The sequence below is a fragment of the Pagrus major genome, chromosome 13, assembly GCF_040436345.1.
Source record: "Pagrus major chromosome 13, Pma_NU_1.0".
Lineage (NCBI taxonomy): Eukaryota > Metazoa > Chordata > Actinopteri > Spariformes > Sparidae > Pagrus > Pagrus major.
The window spans coordinates 10,868,118-10,888,742 of record NC_133227.1 but is presented as its reverse complement, the minus strand read 5'-3'; the positions used below and the strand labels follow the sequence as shown (position 1 = coordinate 10,888,742).

Here is a 20,625-nt window from a genome sequence, read left to right as displayed (position 1 = left end):
GACTAAGACACACATTAAGTTTTCTACAGGTCATTTAGCAAGCTGTGAATGAACACCGTTCAGCCAAGCACACACTAAAATGCTTATGATGACGTAACTCAGTCTTAACGGTGTTTACACCTCGAGAAATGTACAATCTGCAGTACACTTGTAGTTTATTACAGTGAGTTAGTGAGGGTGTTAAAGTGACGCTATGTAACTTAAGTGTTGAACTACATTAAAACGTACCCTTCATCATTTTAGTACAGTCAGGGGTTTTTGCTGCTGCAGCTTTTTTAGTCTGCTGACAACTGGCCTGCTGATGACTCTTCTACTTTTGCTGTTATTTCACTATATTTCTACATTATTCCGGAGAAAGATATTTGATTGTTGAGTCTCATTCCAAGGTCATCAAATACTAAAGCTTAGGGGTTAGTGTTAAGGGCTTGCCACCAAACTCACACATGGCCCTTTAAAGTGGCTTTAATCAATATTTTTAGATCTACAGAGAGGGAGAGATCACCCGGCTCTGCAGTTCCCCACAGCTCAACAAAGCTTTATAGCATCTTTTTGTTTATTGTTTTTATTTTCTGGTTCTCCACTTTACAGTTTTGGTTCACTCTCACAGTCTCGGGGCATCAATTTAGGCCGCCAAATTTGTTATCGCAGGTCCACCAAGAAGTTTTTTTTACTGACATGTATGGTGTTTAATGTGTTTTTATCTAACCTGTACAATACACAGTTTTATTGACATACACCTTTCTCGTGTCCCACAGACTTAACACTTAAGTTGGCCAGGACCTCAGAAGGTACAGTGTATTGTGAAAGGGCAGGAAGGCAAAGTGCAGAGTAGCACCTAAAAGCACACCAACCCCAAAAATGTCTGTATATCCCATATTTCCTCCAAGCTCACTGTTGATTTGATGAAATATAACACAAATGGGAGGAGATGAAGAGATTTATGGATACTGGTGAGTGCTATAACCATTTTAGGGAGTCTTTATGCAAGTAAACTGCGCTCTGCTGCACATATTCAGCTGTTGCCTTGTGTTGGCCATGGCCTACATTGAGACTGAGCACCACTGGGCAGTAACCCGTGGAGTGGGAGACCTGCAGCACAGTTTCAGAGCCTAGTTTGAATACAAAATGTCCCTATTTGCATGATGCCTCACCCATTTAATTTTTACTTCATTCAGTATTTCACCGTTTCTTAAATCCTGCAGTCAAATAATCCTCCACTATGTCTTTTGGGTGCACATTAAATGTTGCTGAAAGGTTTGGATCAGGCAGCAGATCTGTGGCCTTCAGATTCCTGCTAACACTTTTTAGCCAGAGTCAGGTTGAAAAGTGGCAGGAGGAGCTGTACTTTGGTCTCTGCTGTGAGGCCTGATGCTCAGTGCATGACTGTCACCTAGTGGTGGTTTAAGGCACTAAATGGACTGGTATGGTTTTCTGTATTACCGTGAACTGTCCACTGTATAACTGGCCTCTGAGTGGTGGAGTTACAAGCTTTCTTGCTGAACATCTTTGTCCATCATTCAGATCACATTAATAGAAGAATTTCCTCTAAATGTCCCAGTTCGTTGCTGTATGTTTTGTTTTTAACTCTAGTCTCTCTTGTGTTTTCTCCTTCAGGCTCGCATGGCATTGGATAAAGGAGCTCAGGCTGTTATCTTTGATGTCAGTGATGACGCCAATGCTGCCGCTGAGGTGAGAGTGCCATATTCATTTTAAAAAATATCCGTAACCAAAACGCAGCAAAAGGAACCGTCACACTCATGTTTCTGTGTGTCTCTGTCACACAGCTGCGAGAAACAGACTCACTTCCCCGTCCAGTGGTGCTGGTGAGGGCGAAGGACGCTGAGCAGTTGATGGGTTTGGTTAACAAGAACGAGGAGGCCAAAGTTCGCATTGAGATCATGGTGGAGCAGCCACAATCTGTAAGCACTGAAACAAACACACACACATACGTTAGACTTTCCTTTCATTGACCGGGAGAAAAGGAAACCGCCTGTGAGATAGCAGAACCGAAGGGACGTCGTGAGACAGCTTCATGTTAGCTGAGAGGCCACCTGAGCCTCTGTGTTTAATGTTGTTTTGGTGTGAAATGCGTCAGAACGTTTTGATGTGGGCTGGATGTTTGATGCAAAGGGACCTCTTCAGCGTAGAGAGGAGAGGGTGGGAGACAGATTAAAGGGCATTTCACAGATTTACAAGATCTGAAAGAGCAAGTCATTGCTGTGCGACATCACCGCTGTACTTGGATCTAAATATGGCTTTTCTACAGGATTTTCTTGCTACATTGAACACAGTATTTATGTTGGAGATATTAGAGAAATGTCTATGAATGAATCTAAATATTTGCTCTCTTTCCATCGTCTTTTCCCTTTTTAGCTACACTATGATGTGGGTATCCTGCTCACCATCGTCCTTGCTATTCTGACCATCGTGCTGATCTTTGCTTTCCGCTACAAGTGCAAGTCCAACAGAACCTGGGTGAGTGAAAGCAAAAGTGTACAGAGACAAGGGTGTCGATTGATTGATTAGTTGACCGAAAGAAAATTAATTGCCAACTACTTTGATAATTTGATAATACTCTGATAAACCTTTGATAAAAATGTCAAAACATTTGCTGGTTCCAGCTTCTTAAATGTAAGATTTTCATTTTTCTTTGTCATCTATGGTAGTAAATGAAGAGTCTTTGTGTTTTGGACTGTTACTTTGAGCTATGTGAAAATGTATAGACCAAACAATTAATCGATTAATGGTTAAAACAACTGCCAGATTAATCGCTAATGAAAATAATCATTAGTTGCAGCCCTACAGCGGATCAGCTTCTGTTTGGATCCATAGCTCAGCTGGAGATCCTGCTATTAACCCCTCGCTTCTTGTGCGTGCAGGACTCTGTCCATCAGCAGACCATGCGGGCCATCAGTCGATTGGAGACCAAAACCTACAACTCTCAGGGCTGCTCGGGCTCTCAGCGCCACCGTGCAGCCTGGGGGTCGGCCAGCAGCTCCAACTCGAGCCCCGTCTGTGCTATCTGCCTGGAGGACTTCCAGGACGGGCAGGTAAGAGGAGAGAGTGAGAAACATACTTTATCTGTAGATGTGATGGTCCTTATCGGCTAGTTTTCCTCAAATCTACCTCTCCTCTCTATCTCCTTTTTATCGCAGCATTTGAGGATCATCTCCTGTGCTCATGAGTTCCACAAAGACTGCGTCGACCCCTGGCTGCTACAACACCGCACCTGTCCCCTCTGCATGCACAACATCATGGGTGAGGAAAATCAGATTTCCAGTTACATTTTGGTAAAGAAGTCTGACGGAGTGAAATGTGCAATTTCACTAATAATAACTTGTTGCTTGTTTTGGATGAGAACCAGTCACATCTCTGATTTTTTCAAGACTTATTTGCATCTGCTATGATAAGTGCTCTATAAATGACAACCCTGCAGTGTTCTGTATATTCTGACTGCTGCTGTGGTCCACAGGGACGGAGCGGCAGCCGCAGAGGAACAGACTCCAGCAGAGTTCAGAGCAAAGCCAGAGTTTCCTGCACCCTCAGCCTTACAGCAGCCCACGCAACCACCCCTTCCCTCAGCACGCCGTTCCCTTCTCTATGAGGCCCCTCTACCCTCGTGGACCCTCTGGACCCTACCCATCTTTGGGCCACTACACTGGCTCCTCTCCCAGGGACACCCAAACACTACGTTTCCTCACCAGCAGGCCGCTCGGCTCCGGCTGTGGGTACCACCTTCCTGCAGAGGGTCCTGGGAGGCCCCACAGGATTGGAGGTAACTGCAGGACTTCCACCCACCACTACACCCCCCGTCGGTCCTGCCACAACTATCGCTCGTCCTGTCCGGCTCAGCGCAGTGCATCCAGCTCAAGACTGCATCACGGGGCCTCCGTGACACCACAAACCCACGGAGCACCTGCCCATAGCCGGCAGGACGAGGGCAGCTGCTCGGGTGGCAGCTACCACACAGAACGCAGCGGATACCTGGCTGATGGGCCAGCGAGTGACTCAAGCTCAGGGCCCTGCCATGGCTCCTCCAGCGACTCAGTTCTCAACTGTACTGACGTGTCCCTGCAGGGGGTTTATGGCAGCTGGTCCACCTTCCGTAGCTCTCTCAGTAGTGACTACGATCCGTTTGTGTATTACGGGCCAGGTTCTGGGCGCGCCCCCCGCAGGAACAGCCTGGAAGCGTGTGCCCAGGCCCGGCCTAGGTCTCTGGATTCTGTGGTGAACAAAGCGGGCTGCCCCGAAGAACAGCCACAGACTGTGTTCAGCCACATCCACTACCATCGTCACAGACACCACCACTATGAGGAGGGGGAGCACAGCCAGGGCCCAAGCAGAGGCTCAGAGGAGGAGCAGGGGGCTGCTGCTGCTGCTGCAGCTGCTCCGGCTTCTCCTGTCCTGGACAAAGACTCACCTGTGTGCCCTCCTAAGCACAGCCCCTGCCAGTGCCCAAAGCCAGACCCCACAGATCGGCCCAGTCCCGGGGCAGAGTGTCAGGACCATGACCCCAGCAGCTCTACAGGACCTCCTGTCCTGGTGTCCCCAATCCCCTTACAGCTTCAACCCCACTGCTGCCACCAGGGACACGGACACCCTCCCGCTCCTCTCGGGCGAGTGGGTGGCTGTGTGCTCGACGGCCCCTCTGTTCGCTTCCACCAGAGCCTGGATCTGCAGGACGACCGTAGCATCCACATCCACTACGGTCAGGGCCCGGGCTTCTGCTGCTCTCCTCCTGAGCTGCACCCCGCCCTGCTCCCTGTGCCCCTCATTCTGGACTCTGGAGGTATGGAGGACTGGCCTTGCTGTGCCGGGGCACATGTTGTGTGGCAAAAGCGGGTGCAGCAGGCCCGATCTGAGCCTCAGCTCCTGGGGCCGGGGACCTCTATGGACAGGCCACCCTGCAGGTTCCACCCCGGCCCTGCTGCTGAGCGCAACACAGACATTTGTTTGTACTGCCAAACATTGCACCACAATCAGGGTGGGTGTCTCACTTGTGATTCTTTTATAGCATGATCATAATCTTTGGTTAAAGATGAATGATATTATTTGTGCTGTTTGATTTTGATAATATTTTGAAGGTGACTTGAGCTGTCTTTGTGTCCACAGGATCAGAAGAGGAGTCTGGTGTGTGAGAACTTGTTGCATCCCCCATTATCACGCTGCTACACAGGAGCCAGAATGGACAAGCCTCTCATTGGCTATCGCTCTCATCGTCTTCCACATAATTCTGACGAAAACACCTTCATTTCAGACGATTCCCCAGCTTCTCCCACGATTTGAAGCTCACATGCTGACATGCTCTTTCCGTTATTGCTGCAGGTTACAATTATTTTCATAACCGATTAATTTGCCAGTCACTTTCAAGATTAATTAATTAATCGTTTAGTCTATAAAATGTCCAAAAGAAAAGGCAAAAATTGCTCATCACAGTTTTCTAGCTCAAAGTGACGTCTTTTGTCTCTTGAGACTCTTCATTTGTTGTCATAAATGACAGAGAAAAGCAGCAGATCCTCACATTTAAGAAGCTGGAAACAGCAGGTGTGACCTAATGATTAATCGATTATCAAAATAGAAGATCGACTAATCAGTTAATCAACCTAAAGTCATTGAAGCTCTACTTTCAGCTGAATAAGATTGGAAAATATATCCATTCTTAATTGAAATTATTGTGATACTAAAAGTTTATAATAATGCTGGACCCTTCATAATATATCAGAATGTATTGAATGATTTAAGTGTTTGGGAGTTGCTGGGGAATCGACTCATACACCACAAAGGGGGAAAAGTGTTTTCTGTGCCTCTTCTCGTCAGTTATAGGAAGAATATTCATTACCATCATGATATCACAAGCTTCCATGACAACCAACAAATGATCCTTGCTCTGGGTGTCGAGCCCTCATGAAGTGAGAGTCCATCTCTGCATCGCTCGCTCTACTACAGAATAACTTGATTTTATCTTAGAGGTACTTACTTTCACTTGCGTGATCTTGGTCTTCCTTCGCTGAGTCCAGTCTCAGCTGAGAGAAGCTTTTCTCTCCAGCCTACCTCAGCTCAGATTTCTTAACATGCCTCACACACAGGGGGTCTTTAAAGGTACTGCTGTAGTGATTGTTGTTTTTTTGTTTTTTTTGGTCACAACCATGTAGCTTCCACACATAAACTCAACATAAAGTCCAAAAAAGGTTGATGCTCGGCCCCTCAAACAACAAGCAGTCACTGAGGTTGCTGAGCCTCGCATGGGCCTTGTTTTCATTATTTCAATTATGGCAGCTGTTTTCAACATGTTTGTTTGTGTTTTGGATCATTTTCTGTTTCTTTTTTTGTAGTCTGTAATTTTTTTTTCATCTTTCAAAACCAACCAGTTTGACTGAATTATGTGGTCGTCATTACAAGCTATTGTCTTGTTCTTTTCACTTTTCTTGCCAGTGGTTACTTAACATGTTTGACCTCAGTGCTGTTAAATCCCCTGATCAGTGCAGAGTGAACAGGCCTCATCACAAGGATGACAAACCTATCTTCTGCTCCTTCAATGCCTTATTCTTCACAATGTTAATTTATCCCATTGTCCTCCAGCAACTAAAGCTCTAGAAAAATGTTCTACATTGCAGCCATTGAAAAGATAGTGACTATTTAATGATATAACTGGAGTAAAGCCATGCTAGGTACAGTAGGTAGACTTCACAGCCCCAAGCATCAGTTCAGTCTGTTGCTTTGACACCAGTTTAATTAAAGCTTGGTGCGCTTTTCCCATGATATCAAACTGTCGGGTAGATAGAGCCTGAGAAATATCTCAGGAACAATCAAACACTGGAAAAATGGCAAGAATTCATCTTGGCCTTGTTCAGACCTGGTAATAACATGTCTCCTGAGTCACCCAATCATAAGTACAGATGTGAATGCCCCCAAGACACATTGAGGACGCTTTTGAGATCGGCTCACTCAGACCACATTCAGCTCACCGTCTGTTTTAAACAGTCCAGCCATTAAACTAGCTCAACAAATCTGACAACTTCAAGAGTTTTTCAGTGAGGAGAAACTAAATAAACTTTCCCAAAAATGGGAAATACTAAATCTAATAATAAAACTCAATGTTTGACACACTTTTTTTTAAACTTTATTTGAACACACTGTTTCAACTGATTTCATTATATGAAAGGAGACCATTTTATTGACGGTAAACCTGTCAAATTTTTACTAATACGGTAAACAGTAACCTATATAGGCAACTTCTTTGTCATCCGTGAAGAAAGTCCCCAGACTCCCTTTAAAAATTACTCAATTTTGTGAGTTGTTGAGTTGGGAGATTCTTTATAAACAATGTGAAACACTTCCTATGACAAATTCTTAACTATTTAAGCCTTCTTGTAAATTCGGCAAATGCTATACACGAAGATATTTATTTCTTTGTGAAAATACATTGTGCCTTCTCATGGCTAGTAATGTGTTTATTTGCATATAGAGCAGGGAAGTGAGATCTGATCACAAGTAGTCACTGGAGTTAATGTAATGCCAGGTCTGAACAGGGCCTTTAAGTACAGTAATGATACCAGAATTGGTAAATGCCAATCCCTGCTTTTGAGCTAACTGCACTTGAAGGAAGATCCACCTTAAATCAAAAATCAAATACAGTGTTTTACAGGGTTTTTTTCCCCATTCAGATAAATAGTTTCTAAACTGTTTAACCGTCCCTCTAAACTACAAAGAACAGAATTAAGGTTACAATCTTTGTTTCCTACTATTCCCTCTCCCCGTGTTTAGCCACTCTGGCAGACTCACAGATAGAAAATGTGTTTATGTCCCAGGAAAATTACTCTGAACACTTCAACTGTCTGGATAAAAGTCGGCCTCACCGTGCGATCAAAGACGGCTCTGATTTTCAGCGTAACCACAGACTTCATGCTTTCATGTATCAGACTGAATCATTTGAGATCAGAGGAATAGGAATTCTGTTATAGCGTGGACTCTCCTTTAAAGTGAAAATGTGAAAGCAATCCGATACAGTTCAGATACAGTTTAGCTCAGCACAAACAGCAGACAAAGAGCCCGTGGGTATTGCAATGTAACCAGTAGCACTTAAAGCCTCACATGTGCCTTATTCACTCAAACTGTCCACAATCCTAAAATCAGGAAGGTCCCAACACATTAAGCTCTTACCTGTCGAACCAAAGAGGCAAAATCTTGAACACAGTGAACTGATGACATATATGACATACGTGTTGTGCCTTTTTTTTCTGCTTTCCGTAATTCTCAGAATGAAATGTGCTTTCAGCAGAACTGAAGTGGAAATCATTTTGGACAATCATGCAGAAATGTTCGACTGCAGTCCCGTGTGTTAATACCTCACTTTGAATGTGTCAACGCAGCGTCCTCCAGCTAAAGCATCAGGGTTTCCCCATCTGTTTTCCTTTTTTATCGTACCCAAATGGTCTCCGAGAGTGAGAGATGGAAATGACTGAATTACAAGCAGCACTTTGGCTAAAACAGATTATATATTGAGACAAAAAAAAGCTCTAATCTCCAAGTGTTAGTTAAAGAAAACCCGAAACCATCAGCACATTTAGTGATGCTGCAGAATATCCAATGTGATTTCATCCTGTTCAAGATCTTTCTCTTTGTGTTGTTTATGTGTCTGTTTTGTTATGTTTTGCAAGAATAATGAGCTGAAACTGCCTTTTCTATGAGTAAAAAAATCCCTCCAGAACTTTAAGGGATATGTCAGTATATTTTGGATACTTTGTGTACAAAAAGAGAACAAACAAAAACAGAAATGAAATAGTGTTGTATTTTATATATAATAGAACATTTCAATATAGTGACATGTCGCTAATATATTTATTTACTAATATATTTATCCATTTTGTCCAGGTTTGAAAGAGTGGTTTCTGTATAGACTGAATGTTTCTATATGGAAACTGACCAGTGCCATCACAGATGTATCAACCTGTCTTCATTCCAATTATATGCAAATAAATTATTTTGAAATAAAACCTCCGTGCTGGATATATTTATTTGCAGCAGTGTCCAGACAAACGTCCAGTGCCCACAGTATCAAATGAGTTGTGCATGCATGCTGGTGATCAAGAAATAGTTCACCCAATGTTACCTCACTCTGTTTAAATCAGCTTCCTTCAAACTATTTAAGATTGTATTCGACCTCAGCAAACATCCATAAACATAAGAAGCAAAAAATAAAAAAAATTCAGACAGGTTGTATAATTATGCATAATTAGCTCCAATATTCACAGAAGTTAAAAACAAATTCACACCACTGTAACAACTCAGATACTTACTGCTAAAATACCTTTACTAATCATTAAAAATCTATTGTAAATACAATTCAAACAGATGACAAAAGCATATTGTACTGCAGATAAAATGTAACTTTTAAATCAACTTCCTCCAATTTGTGAATTATTGCTTTTATGACTCCAATATGCACCCAGGCAACTTAAAAACCCTAAAACTTCCACTTTCACCTGAGCTAGATGGAAATATAACGTGCCTTTTGCATGTGTGTGTGTGTGTGTGTGTGTGTGTGTGTGTATCAGTGTGTAGTGCTTGCTCATTTTAACGTTGTGGAAAGAGCCGATGGGACTCCAATGATTTGATCTCAAAATTAGTGCACTGAGGTACAAAAACTGAAATGTAATGGATGTGATCAATACTGAGCCCCAGCTGGTCGATGCAGAAGCTATGGAGCAAAGTAGGCTAGATAATGGCAAAACCTTTGTTTTGATTTTAAATACTACTTGGAATCATACATTTTAGTGATAAAGATTCATATTAGAGGAATAGTTCCACATTTTAGGACATTTTTCACTTTTAATCGCTTTCTTGGTGCGAGTTAGATGAGAAGATTGATACTGATTTCCATTGGCTAAATATGAAGCTACAGCCAGGATACGGTTAGCTTAGCTTAGCACAAAGACTGGAAACAAAATCAAAGAGTAAAAACAACAGGTTGTGGTTTTACGAGTATATGGACCAAAATATTTCTTGACCTACAGTAGCATACTAAACTTATGTTGTCACTGGGGCGTGTTTTAGCGCTGGTATGCCTATCTGATTATCTTTGGACTGAGCCAGGCTAGCTGTTTCCCCTGGTTTCCTGTCTTTGTGCTACGCTAAGCTAACAGGTTTCTTATTTAGCATACAGACACGAGAGTGGTGTCAATCTTCTCATCTAACTCTCTGCAATAAAGCAAAAAAACACATTTCCCAAAATGTCAAACTATATCTATAAAATGTGTAGCCCTGTTTCCCAAACACACATGCCAACCTGCATGAACATGAGTTTCTTTATTTAGCCATACAGCATGCAAATGTACAGACAACTTGAAGCCTATCTGATAGCACTTGCAGCTTGTCACATGAAGATACTCAACACTCTGTACATGTGTTTGATTTACTGTCGTTGCGGAGGGTGTTTGCTGATTGCCTCTGAAATGTGTGCCTACAGCCATTTATAACAGTCTAAGTGTGGTTTGGCAGCGGCAGCAGGCGGAGGATCAGTAGAAGGCTTTGGCCTGCCCTTCGGGTGTCAGCACTTTGAGGTTGCCCCTGGCATCTTGGTCCTTCTCAATGGCCTCAAAGAGAGACTTGAAGTTTCCTGCCCCAAAGCCCTGGAGGGAGAACAAACACACACAGATGGCTAATTACCCAAAGATCTGCCTTCTTTTGTGTCATTTGTTATGGCTCTGGGGATCTTCTCTCAGACACCGTTCAGGGTGTTAAACGCTTTGATGTCGGATCACGGCAGATAAATATTCTCACCGGGCTCGAACATCCACTCCTCTGACAGGGATGAGAGCTTGTTAATTAATCATGTAACTATTTCCATAGATAGTCAAAAGGTCCAGTGTTGTGCTTTGCTGTGGTTCAGATTTACGTTTTCACTTTCATGCATTGTATGTACATGTATAGACGCAGTGAAATGCTGGAGAGTGACAAGATGTGCCTGTCCTGACAAGAGGAACGAGTGCCGGGGGTTGGAACTGAAGTGCCACAGGGTGCAACCCAATCCAAAGATCCCCCTCGCTGTGAAGCAGGGAGCCTTTTAATCTGTTTCTGTGAGAGATTTACTGAGCTTTTACAAGTGGGCTACTGTTATACTGCTCACGCTGGGTGGGAGCTGTAAACAGGTGTTCAGGTCTCGGCTTCCTAAAGGTGGTGAAAGTAAGAAACAGGACCACAGGCCTGTAAGTCCCATCAGACGTAAAGGCTAAAAGTTTCCCTCAGTTTGGTTACAACAGTAGTTTGTGCAACACTTACAAAGTGGTTGTGCCTCTGAATGACCTCCAAGAAAAGGGTTGGTCTGTCCTGCACAGGTTTGGTGAAGATCTGAAGGAGGTAGCCCTTGTCGTCAAAGTCAATTAAGATTTTCAATTCCTTCAAAGGAAACACAGATAATTTATGTTGTAGAACACGAGCAAAAGGCCTGTAAATGATTTCAAGCTTGCTGAAAATAACACGTATCCTCACCTGTAAACGGTCGAGGTCCTCCTTCACCTTGATCTTGGCGGTTTTGAGATTCTGCCGCAGGGAGTCGTAGTATGCATCAGGCGCTGAGAGGAACTCCATCCCTCGGGCGCGCAGGTTCACTATCTGTCGTAAGACAAAAACAGGGAAAAAACCAGGATCTATGACTTGCCTGTGCTTGCAGATTTGTTGGGAGGCCTTGCACGGATGAAGCTGAAGTCTGTGAAATCTGTGATTTTGACGATAATTAAACTCAGGAGACTCACGGCCTCAATGATGTTTGACGTGTTGAGGGCGATGTGCTGAACACCTGGTCCTCCGTTATAGTCCACATATTCCTGTGAAGAGGGAGACGCAGGTCATGAAATGCACTGAGGCAGGATTGTAAACCAAGAGCTGTCACAAATCTGAACGTCGCAATATGGTTGAGCACATATGGGAAGATTTTGATTTTGATCACTTAGTACCAAATTGCACATCTGTTCCTCAAGCTGCTGCGATAAACCACTGCGATATATAGAAAGTCCCAAAGAAAAGGAGACTGTTGTCATCATAACATCACACCTGGATCTGTGATATCCTTTTCCCCGGTGCAGGCTCATTGATCGGCATCTTGATGGTCTCTTCGTAGTTAGTCACCACTATGGACCTCAGTGAACTGAACTGCGTGTGGATCTGTTTGTCATCTATTGACCAGAAACGATGGAACATCAAACACTTCTGATACCTGGAATTTGGAGAATACACACAAAAAACACGATAAGTCAAACGAACAAGCCTTATTTAGAATTGTTTAGATACGCCTCATTTTCTCTTGCTGACTTTTCTTGATATAAAACTTGGATTTTTAATGTTACAGATCAGTGATGTTGCACTGGAGCCTGTGAATGTCTGAGCTAACATTTCACCCTGCGTCAGAAGTGGAGTAACAATCAGTGGTATGTTTACTTGTCCTTTTACCCTATGTGTGTCTGCTCTGCTCTGCTCTGCTCTGCCTGCCGTGTGTGTACGTGCGCTCAGTCAGTCTTACCAGTCTGAAATTGGCACCATTTCATCATCTGGCTGGTTTCCCACAATGTGATCGATGAAGCTCAAACCTCCCGGTGGACTGCACAGAAAGGAAGAAAAATGGGTACTTTTCCACAAAAGTTCAGCAGCAATATGAGAATATCTGTTACAAACAAATAGATAATACATGCTAAAGCAGTCATCCTCCCTGATTCTAAGGCTGTTCTCATCTGCAACCAACTTTCATCGAAAGGCATTTATTTAGTGTTTTGGGTTAAAATTTGGAAAAAGGCTCCGCATCTTGAGATGAAGATCAGCTGTTGTAATACTCTGCAGTATATTGCTGCCACAGATGGATCAGTATCAGGTTGTAATGTGAAAAGTTGGATGTTATAAAAGATGTTTTCACGCTATAACAGGATATTTTCATGTTATTACATCATACAAATTTATCACAATATAACAAGAAACTTTTTTGTTATAACAATATATTATTTATCTTGTTATATCAGGAAGTGTTTCATGTTATAAGAAGATAACATAACGTGAAATCTTGTTTTAACGTGAAAATATCGTGTTTTATGACGTTTTATGTTATAACAATAAATTATACAAATTAATAGTATATTGTTACATCAAGAAAAGTTTCTTATTATGATGTGATACGGTTGTATTCTGCAATAACATGATAATATCTTGTTATAATGTTAAAGGCTTTATGTTATAATGATAAATTGTAGGTTTTAACAAGATAAATAATATATTGTTATAACAAGTAAAGTTTCTTGTTACAGTAAGTTTGTATTTTGTAATAACTTGAAACATTTCCTGTTATAACAAGATAAATAGTAAATTTTTAAAACGATAAAAGGCTGTTGTTATAATGTAATAGCTTTGTATGATCAAATAAAACATTAAAGGTCTTCACTTAACTACACGTTTATGATCGAGGTTGTAGTTTGCAGTGGTGTTGCATTGGACTGTATTATATTGAGAGGTGTTTCTAATATTAACCCCATTTACATGTACAAAGCAGAATATTAGAACCACATTTTAACATTGTGCACACTCTGTGATAAAATCCACTTAAAGAATGATCACCCTTCTGACAGTGTCGACAGAACCTGCAATATGATCAGCTCTGTAAAAGTAGAATTCATTGCAGAGCTGTTGTAGGATCACATGACAGTGTGTAGGTGTGCCTGATGAGGTGTATTTTGGCAGAAGAGACACTCACAGTTTGGCTAACAGTGGATCCCTGAACAGAGGCTGCTTGTATCCTGGCAGGAACAGGCCTTTGTAGGGACTGAGGTACTCAATGAGTGTGTGTGTTGTATCTCCATACTGGGGACAAAACATGAACACAACATTATTCATTATTTACAGTTTTATGTGTGTATTTATTTATTACATGAGGCTTTCAGATCTTTACGCACCGTTTGAACCACAGCGTACTTGACCCTCCCGTGGCTGTCCTGCTCCACCCAGGGCTCCTTGACGATTATAGCTCCTCGCTCTTTAGCTGTCTGTCAGAGGAGAGGTGTTGGGATCAGTTAGCAAATACAAGAGCAATACAACAGTGTTTGAGACCCTCCGGTGGCTGAAGACAGAACATGTTCCTTTACATGCTGTGATTTACAGCTTATGTAACTCAGACGATGCTCCCGTTGAGTGAGGTCAGTGGTGACTCTGTATCTTTGTAGCCACCTGACGGTCAACAGAGAGAGTTCATCCGAACATCCAGTCTGACCTTGACTGAGTTCAATGAGTCACCAAACATTAAGGCTGCACTGAGTTTGTCCTGATTTCAACACACACGGAGGACACCGCACACATTTTAACCTGTGGGTTTAAAGGTATACTATGACTGATTTTTCTAAAAAGTAATAACTGTGTATAGTGTCACACAAAACGTGAGTGTGTTTCAGTGTAGTAGTGTAGTATTGTTCTGTTTTTTTGTTTTTGCTATAAACACTAACACTGACTTTGTCCATGTTAAATAGATGAACTAAACTAACTTATTACTTGAACTTGAATTGACACATTTTAGAGGAAACAGACGCAGTTTTACAAAGAATCAAGGTGAATTTGAAGTCTGTTATTTCTCTTATTTCTTCTATTCCTGGTAAACTGCATATAAACAGTGCTGGAAATTAATTACATTCATTCATGAGTACAATCATGAGGATCTTTTGCAGCAAATGAGTATTTCAAATTTCTACTTCATAATTCCATTCAACTAAATGTCAGAGGGAAATACTGTGCAACCCATACCCCTCACCTTAGTAACTCATTACTTTTTAGATTACTAATGCAAAATATTGCCAAGAGCTAAATAATGATGTATTATTACAGGGCAGTATTTCTCAGTCCTGTTCCTGGGGGCCCTGTTCTGCATGTTTTAGATGTTTCCCTGCTCCAACACACATGATTCAGCTTGTCATCAAGCTCTGCTGAAGCCTGATAAGGACCCATTCATTCAAACAGGTAATATTTATAAACCATTTATTAAGCAATTGTGTATTATAAAGTTGCAACTGATGTTTATAATACTTTGTACAGTTAATAAATACTGAGTAGTTCGTCATCAACATTGTTTGGATACCCATTAAAAAGTTTCAACTAATGTTTATAAACCTTTACAACTACTTAATAAATGTTTTTTATAAAGAATTGTATTGTTTATTAACAGTGAAATAACTGTCAACTAAAGTTTAATGAACGATACATCTAACATTAATTAATAATAGTACTAATGCTGATATCTTTGTACTTTTACTTGAGTAAAATTTTGCATGCAGGACTTTTACTTGTGACAGAGTATTTCGACACTGTGGTATGTCTTACTCATGCCATTATTGCATGTAGATATACGGCTTTGTGAAATGTAAGTATCAGTAGATACATCATTTTCCAGAAAGAGCAGACTGGCTATGAAAGGGGCGGAAGTAGCTCAGTCTGGGGGGAATTGGCTTGGGGACCGGAGGGTGGCTGCTTTAAGACCTCAACGGACCAGTCAGCATGGCTACCCTTGAGCAAGGCACTGAACCCCTAACTGCTTGGGGCAACTGACTACATGGCAGCCTCCTCGCTCTGACATCTCTCCATACGTTAAAGGGTATCTCCACCAATTTAAACAGTAAAGTGTGTTAACAGGTCTTGGTGAGTACTACTGCATAAAACATGTAGTATAAAGTCTTTTGTGGCTCTAGAGGAAGCTGCATGTTATCTGATAAATTGCCTCCAGTGATGTCACTCATTGGCTAAGTTGCATTGTGGGTAATGTAGGCGGCAGGTAAGAATTTGTGGAAAGTTGGTGGAGTCGCACTTTAATTTAAGTGTACTGTATGTTTTGTGTGGAAACAACAGCAGTGAAAAAATTTAATTTGTCTTGAATATGGATGTTAAATGTTGTCACTGTCAAACATATGAAACTCATTATTTTTCTGCCTTTTGCAATTCAATCTGAGTTCATCTTCTTCCTGTACGGTGTGGCCAATCCAGTCCAACCTGTGAGTAACTCCATCAGCACATCAACATTACACAATAATGTTTGTGTGTATCATTAATTACCTTGATTAAGAAGTCACAGTCCTCCACTTGGAAGGCGATGTCTTTGACTCCATCCCCGTGCTTCATCAGGTGATGTCCCATTTCTGAGGATAAAGATAAAACCATGTTGTATTGCAGACACAGAGTATGTTGTGTTCACAGCATTTCATCTGTCTTATGTCTCAAGTTTGACTTGCCTTCATTTCCAGGATTAAGTGGCGATTCAAACGCAAACATAATCTGTGAGGAGAGAGGAGGGGTGGTTGTGTTTGTGGAAAGGATCAGGGATCATGGGATGTGCTGTACAGTAAAGCATTTGAGTGTTTATTCAGTCAGCACAGGAGGTTTAATAACTTCATACCTTATCCTGTCTGACGACATGAGACACCACCTCTCGGCTGCCGGTCTCCAGACCCTTGTAGGCCAGAGGCTCGAAGCCCATCTTGTCACAGTAGAAGGAGGCTGCCTGCAGAGAGATCAGACTGTCTTTAGTGTGACGGAGATTTCTGATGAACTTTGACAAAGCGAGATACACTCAGAGTTAGAGAGTTCATCTCCTGCCAGAAATGTAGGATTGTGGATTTGGCAGTCCTGGCTGTGTGGTGTCTGGCCTGTGTGCTGAACCAGAATGGCTGAATGAACTGTTTGAGTAGCAGGTATGTTTTTTTATATGACTACAAGTCTAAGCTGTGGTGTTTTCCACTTTGTACATTTCATTTCATTTGAATTAAAATAAGTTATCTAAAATATATAAATCAGAACCATAATCAGAAATACATGATTGATCCCCAAAGTGGAAATTAGGTTACGTTACTGTTGTTCCTTCTAGAATATAAACATCACAGCACAGAGGAATTATAAGACAAGTGTAGAATAGAGAAAAGAATACTAAGAAAATAAGAGCTTGTAAAAATAAACAATACATAAAAATAAGAATGTGTGCATTATACCATGATATATGTCAACTGTGTACAGTATATAGAACAGTATAGTGAGAAATAGAAATATTTAAAAATATGTGCCTTACACTACACTATAACTATAGTTTAGATATGATATTAAATAATAATGAAACATGTAATAAACAGTAGACTGGACTAATTGTATGGTTGGTAAATGTGGTTGAGCTGAAACTAACCAATATTTTTCATTATCAATTAATCTGGCGGTCATTTTCTCTATTAATTGATTCATCATTTTGTCTACGATATGTAAGGAAGTTGTGAAAATGCTATTATATTTTGCCAGGGTGGAAGGTGACGTATTCACATAGCAACCAACACTCCAAAACCCAAAGATATGTTTTAATGAAAAATGACTGAAACAATTGACTAATCATCAAAATGTTGCTGATTAATTTTCTGTCACATTACTTTTGAATTAACCAGACTGTTTATGTTGTTTTTTGATCAAATGTCTGGCAGTTACAGAGGCTACAGATTCAACAGCTCATGGTTATTTTATATGGAGAGCAAAGTAGGGCTTGGTAATATATACTGGTATGTCTTGCTATCATGATATATGAGACTATATATCTTCTTAGATTTTGGAGACCGTTATATTGTGATTGTGTTGTCTTTTCCTCACATTATAGAAAAGTTTTCTTAACTTACCAGACTGTTCTACTTGTTCTAATACTTGCCTTAGTCCACTTAGTCATTATATCCACATTACTGATGATTATTTATCAGAAATCTCATTGTGTTATTATTTTGTAAAAGTACCAATAACCATCCCTACAATGTTGTTGCAATAATGATATCGAGGTATCTGGTCAAAAATATTGTGATATCTGATTTTGTCACCCAGTCCCAGTATTCATGAAGTGCTTTGGGGAGATTTTAAAATATCAAGATATATATTGCGTATCGTGATACAGCCTAAAAAATGTGATATTATCTTAAGGCCATCTCACCCAACCCCAGAACAAAGTTTCAGCTATTATGTAATTACCAACCCTTAACCTGTAGTTTTGTATTGACCACAGAAACACGATGTAGACACTGAATCTTCAAACACAATACCTCTGGAAAAGTTCATCTTGATCCAAATATGAGTTATGTGGACAAGAATTAGATGGGATTTATGTGGTGTTGAGATCATGAAAATGGCGCTGGTGACAGAAAAGTAAACCTTTACACAAGCGTTTGGATACTGACCTGTTTGGCATTGCCGACCCAGAAGGTGAGATGATGAAACTTGACAAACTTTCCCCTTACGGGCTAAAAGGCAAAAGCACAACAGGAGAAACACATTTGCATATAGTTAAAAACATGTGAAATGTTTTAGATTTATTAAATATTAGCTTAAAGATTTGCACTTAGATCAATCAAACGAATCATTTATTCTTACAACATTCAGCCATTCAATTATGATTCAGGCCTCTCTTCTTCAGAATGAACAGTTCTCTTAACACATCACAGACTCCTCAGAGGCTGTTTTAATCTTACCTTCTCCCCTTTATCTGTGTAGCTCGTCTAAAAAGAAAGAAAAGATATAGATCATTGTAATTTGATCCACACGTGCTCAGACTAACTTCCAGTCAGTGGATCTTTTATTTCTAAAATCATTAAACTCGTTCTTATCCACTGAAGATACAATCACCTCCTCGATTACTCAGCTGTGAAAGCGTCTAATGTCCCACATCTGAGAGCACCTGCTCATCATCACTGACTCTGATAATGCTGAAGTCTCTTACCATGCTGTGATTGTAGATGGGCCACAGTTCAGAGAAGAAAGAGATCTAAAATCTTTGTCTGACCTGGTGGCATGCAGATAAGTACTGACCTGATGACCAGCTGTGATTGGTCCTTTAGGAGCTACACCCACCTGTCCGCCTCCTGGCTTCCTGCTGCACTTTAGTTAAAAAGTTCAACAGCAGTGGCCCAAATTTTGTCATCTCTACCGAGTCCAGTCAGAGTCTAATCGGTTGTCAGGCTTCAGAGCCTCCGTCATCAGAGAAACAGACACAGTAACCTCAATGTGTGTGTGTGCATATTCACCTCTTGAGTGTTTAAAGCAACATTATGTAACTTTGTTACCTTAAAGGGGCACTATGTAATTTTGGAGAAGAAATTCAAACTCAGAATCTACAATATTAATGAGATAATGATGCAAACTAAGAAATATCTATTTTTTCCATAACTGAAATAAATAAGCTGTTCTCAGAGGAAAATATGGTCCCCCAGAACACTGTTTGAAGATAGAAAGGTGGCAGGGTCCGCCAAATGTTAAAAAATGAAATTGTGTTTTCTTTTAAGGTCAGTTTGTTTATTCAGTTTATCCTGTCATGACAACGAAGAGAGTTTGTTTATTTAGTTTGTTTAGGCAGAAAAAAATCAGTCAATGAATATCTTTCTCTTCTGATTAAAATGTCTTCCCCAAAACTACATCTTGCTCCTTAAAAGTTTCAAATCATTCTGATGGTACAATATCTTCTAACAGGATGAATGGTGTCTCTGTCTCAGCCACTCTGACCCCCTATCACTTGTTTCTGCACTATGTAACTTAAGTGAGGGTAGGATCACAGCGTGACATACATGTTTACTTCAACATACAAGTTTTCAACACATAACATTATTATGACATAATGAGTTTTGTTTATAGTTAGGACCTACATTACGTCTGGCAAGTTGTTACAGACCTGGGATTTGTATTTACGACACAGAAACTGTGGGGGGCGCCAAATTGCTAATTCTATGCCAATTTCTACATAATATTGCTTTAAGAATTTTCAGACATTGAATTTGAGTTCAGAAATAAATATTCCCAAGTAAATGAGTAAATAAAATAAAACCAAACAATAGATAAAATGGACTCTCGGGCTCTGTCAGCAAAAAACTGCATTCAAACACAACAAGCAATATCGAGTTCTGCCAGAATGATCAAGTACAATCAGTTGATAATGTTATCATCATGCCAGGCCTACTGTAAACTCAGGGGAAGAACTATTCATCTGACTCGTTACAGGTTAAAATAAGAATAAAGCATTGAGAATATGACAAACTGAACTGAGTACGCAGCACTTAATAAAAATACACTGGTAGTAGTGTTAAGGGTCCAAACTATACCACACCAGTCTCCCTGAGATTCCTCTTTGGTTTCTGATTTCCACCAGCAGAGGGCGCAATACTGCATGATTCAAACTGCCATGACACTGATCAACAATCATGCACTTTAAGATCTGTAAGCACAGCCAGAACTTTCTACTTGTACATAGACCGATTTTGAATCATTAATGGTACTTTTATTCTTGGAGATTATATATTTAGCGGGAGCCTTTAAGTTCATCAGGATTCACACGTTGAAATAAGGATTAAAAACCAGGCTGTGATCATGACACCTGTTGTATTAATTATAACTGGGATCATCACATTATTTGGCAGATCAAAAAGCCTTATCACGATAGCACAAATGTATTTTCTTTCAGCTTCTTGGCAGTTTAGACAGGGGTTATAAAGATCATTGGGAGGTCATGGTTTGCTCAGTAGTGCAGGGAGAAGTGTCAGAGGACTGTGGCAAAGAGGGGTGAGGCGTAGTGTGGCTGTTGACTGGGATCAGAGAGCATATGAGGTCAGGCTG

The 20,625-nt window shown here is 40.9% G+C and overlaps 2 protein-coding genes across 2 annotated transcripts in view; one reads left to right on the top strand and one right to left on the bottom strand.

Annotated features, from left to right (window-relative positions):
- Positions 1-8,993, top strand: part of rnf43 (ring finger protein 43) — a 91,630-nt gene extending 82,637 nt beyond the window's left edge. The window contains exons 3-9 of the mRNA XM_073479150.1: positions 1,615-1,689; positions 1,785-1,919; positions 2,374-2,475; positions 2,880-3,050; positions 3,156-3,258; positions 3,473-4,984; positions 5,113-8,993. Of these exons, the coding sequence (XP_073335251.1) occupies positions 1,615-1,689; positions 1,785-1,919; positions 2,374-2,475; positions 2,880-3,050; positions 3,156-3,258; positions 3,473-4,984; positions 5,113-5,138 (2,124 nt within the window). The 3' untranslated portion in view covers positions 5,139-8,993. The remainder of the gene's footprint in view (positions 1-1,614; positions 1,690-1,784; positions 1,920-2,373; positions 2,476-2,879; positions 3,051-3,155; positions 3,259-3,472; positions 4,985-5,112) is intronic.
- Positions 8,994-10,290: 1,297 nt separating this feature from the next.
- On the bottom strand, positions 10,291-18,823 carry hpda (4-hydroxyphenylpyruvate dioxygenase a). The gene is made up of 14 exons (XM_073479151.1): positions 18,743-18,823; positions 18,495-18,521; positions 18,204-18,266; positions 16,406-16,510; positions 16,242-16,284; positions 16,066-16,148; positions 13,929-14,018; positions 13,730-13,836; positions 12,515-12,592; positions 12,049-12,211; positions 11,751-11,822; positions 11,488-11,610; positions 11,278-11,394; positions 10,291-10,628 (listed from the first exon to the last, which is right to left on the bottom strand). Exons 1-14 carry the CDS (start codon positions 18,743-18,745, stop codon positions 10,515-10,517), a joined length of 1,188 nt encoding a protein of 395 aa, XP_073335252.1. The 5' UTR covers positions 18,746-18,823; the 3' UTR covers positions 10,291-10,514.
- Between the last annotated feature and the right edge of the window lie 1,802 nt (positions 18,824-20,625).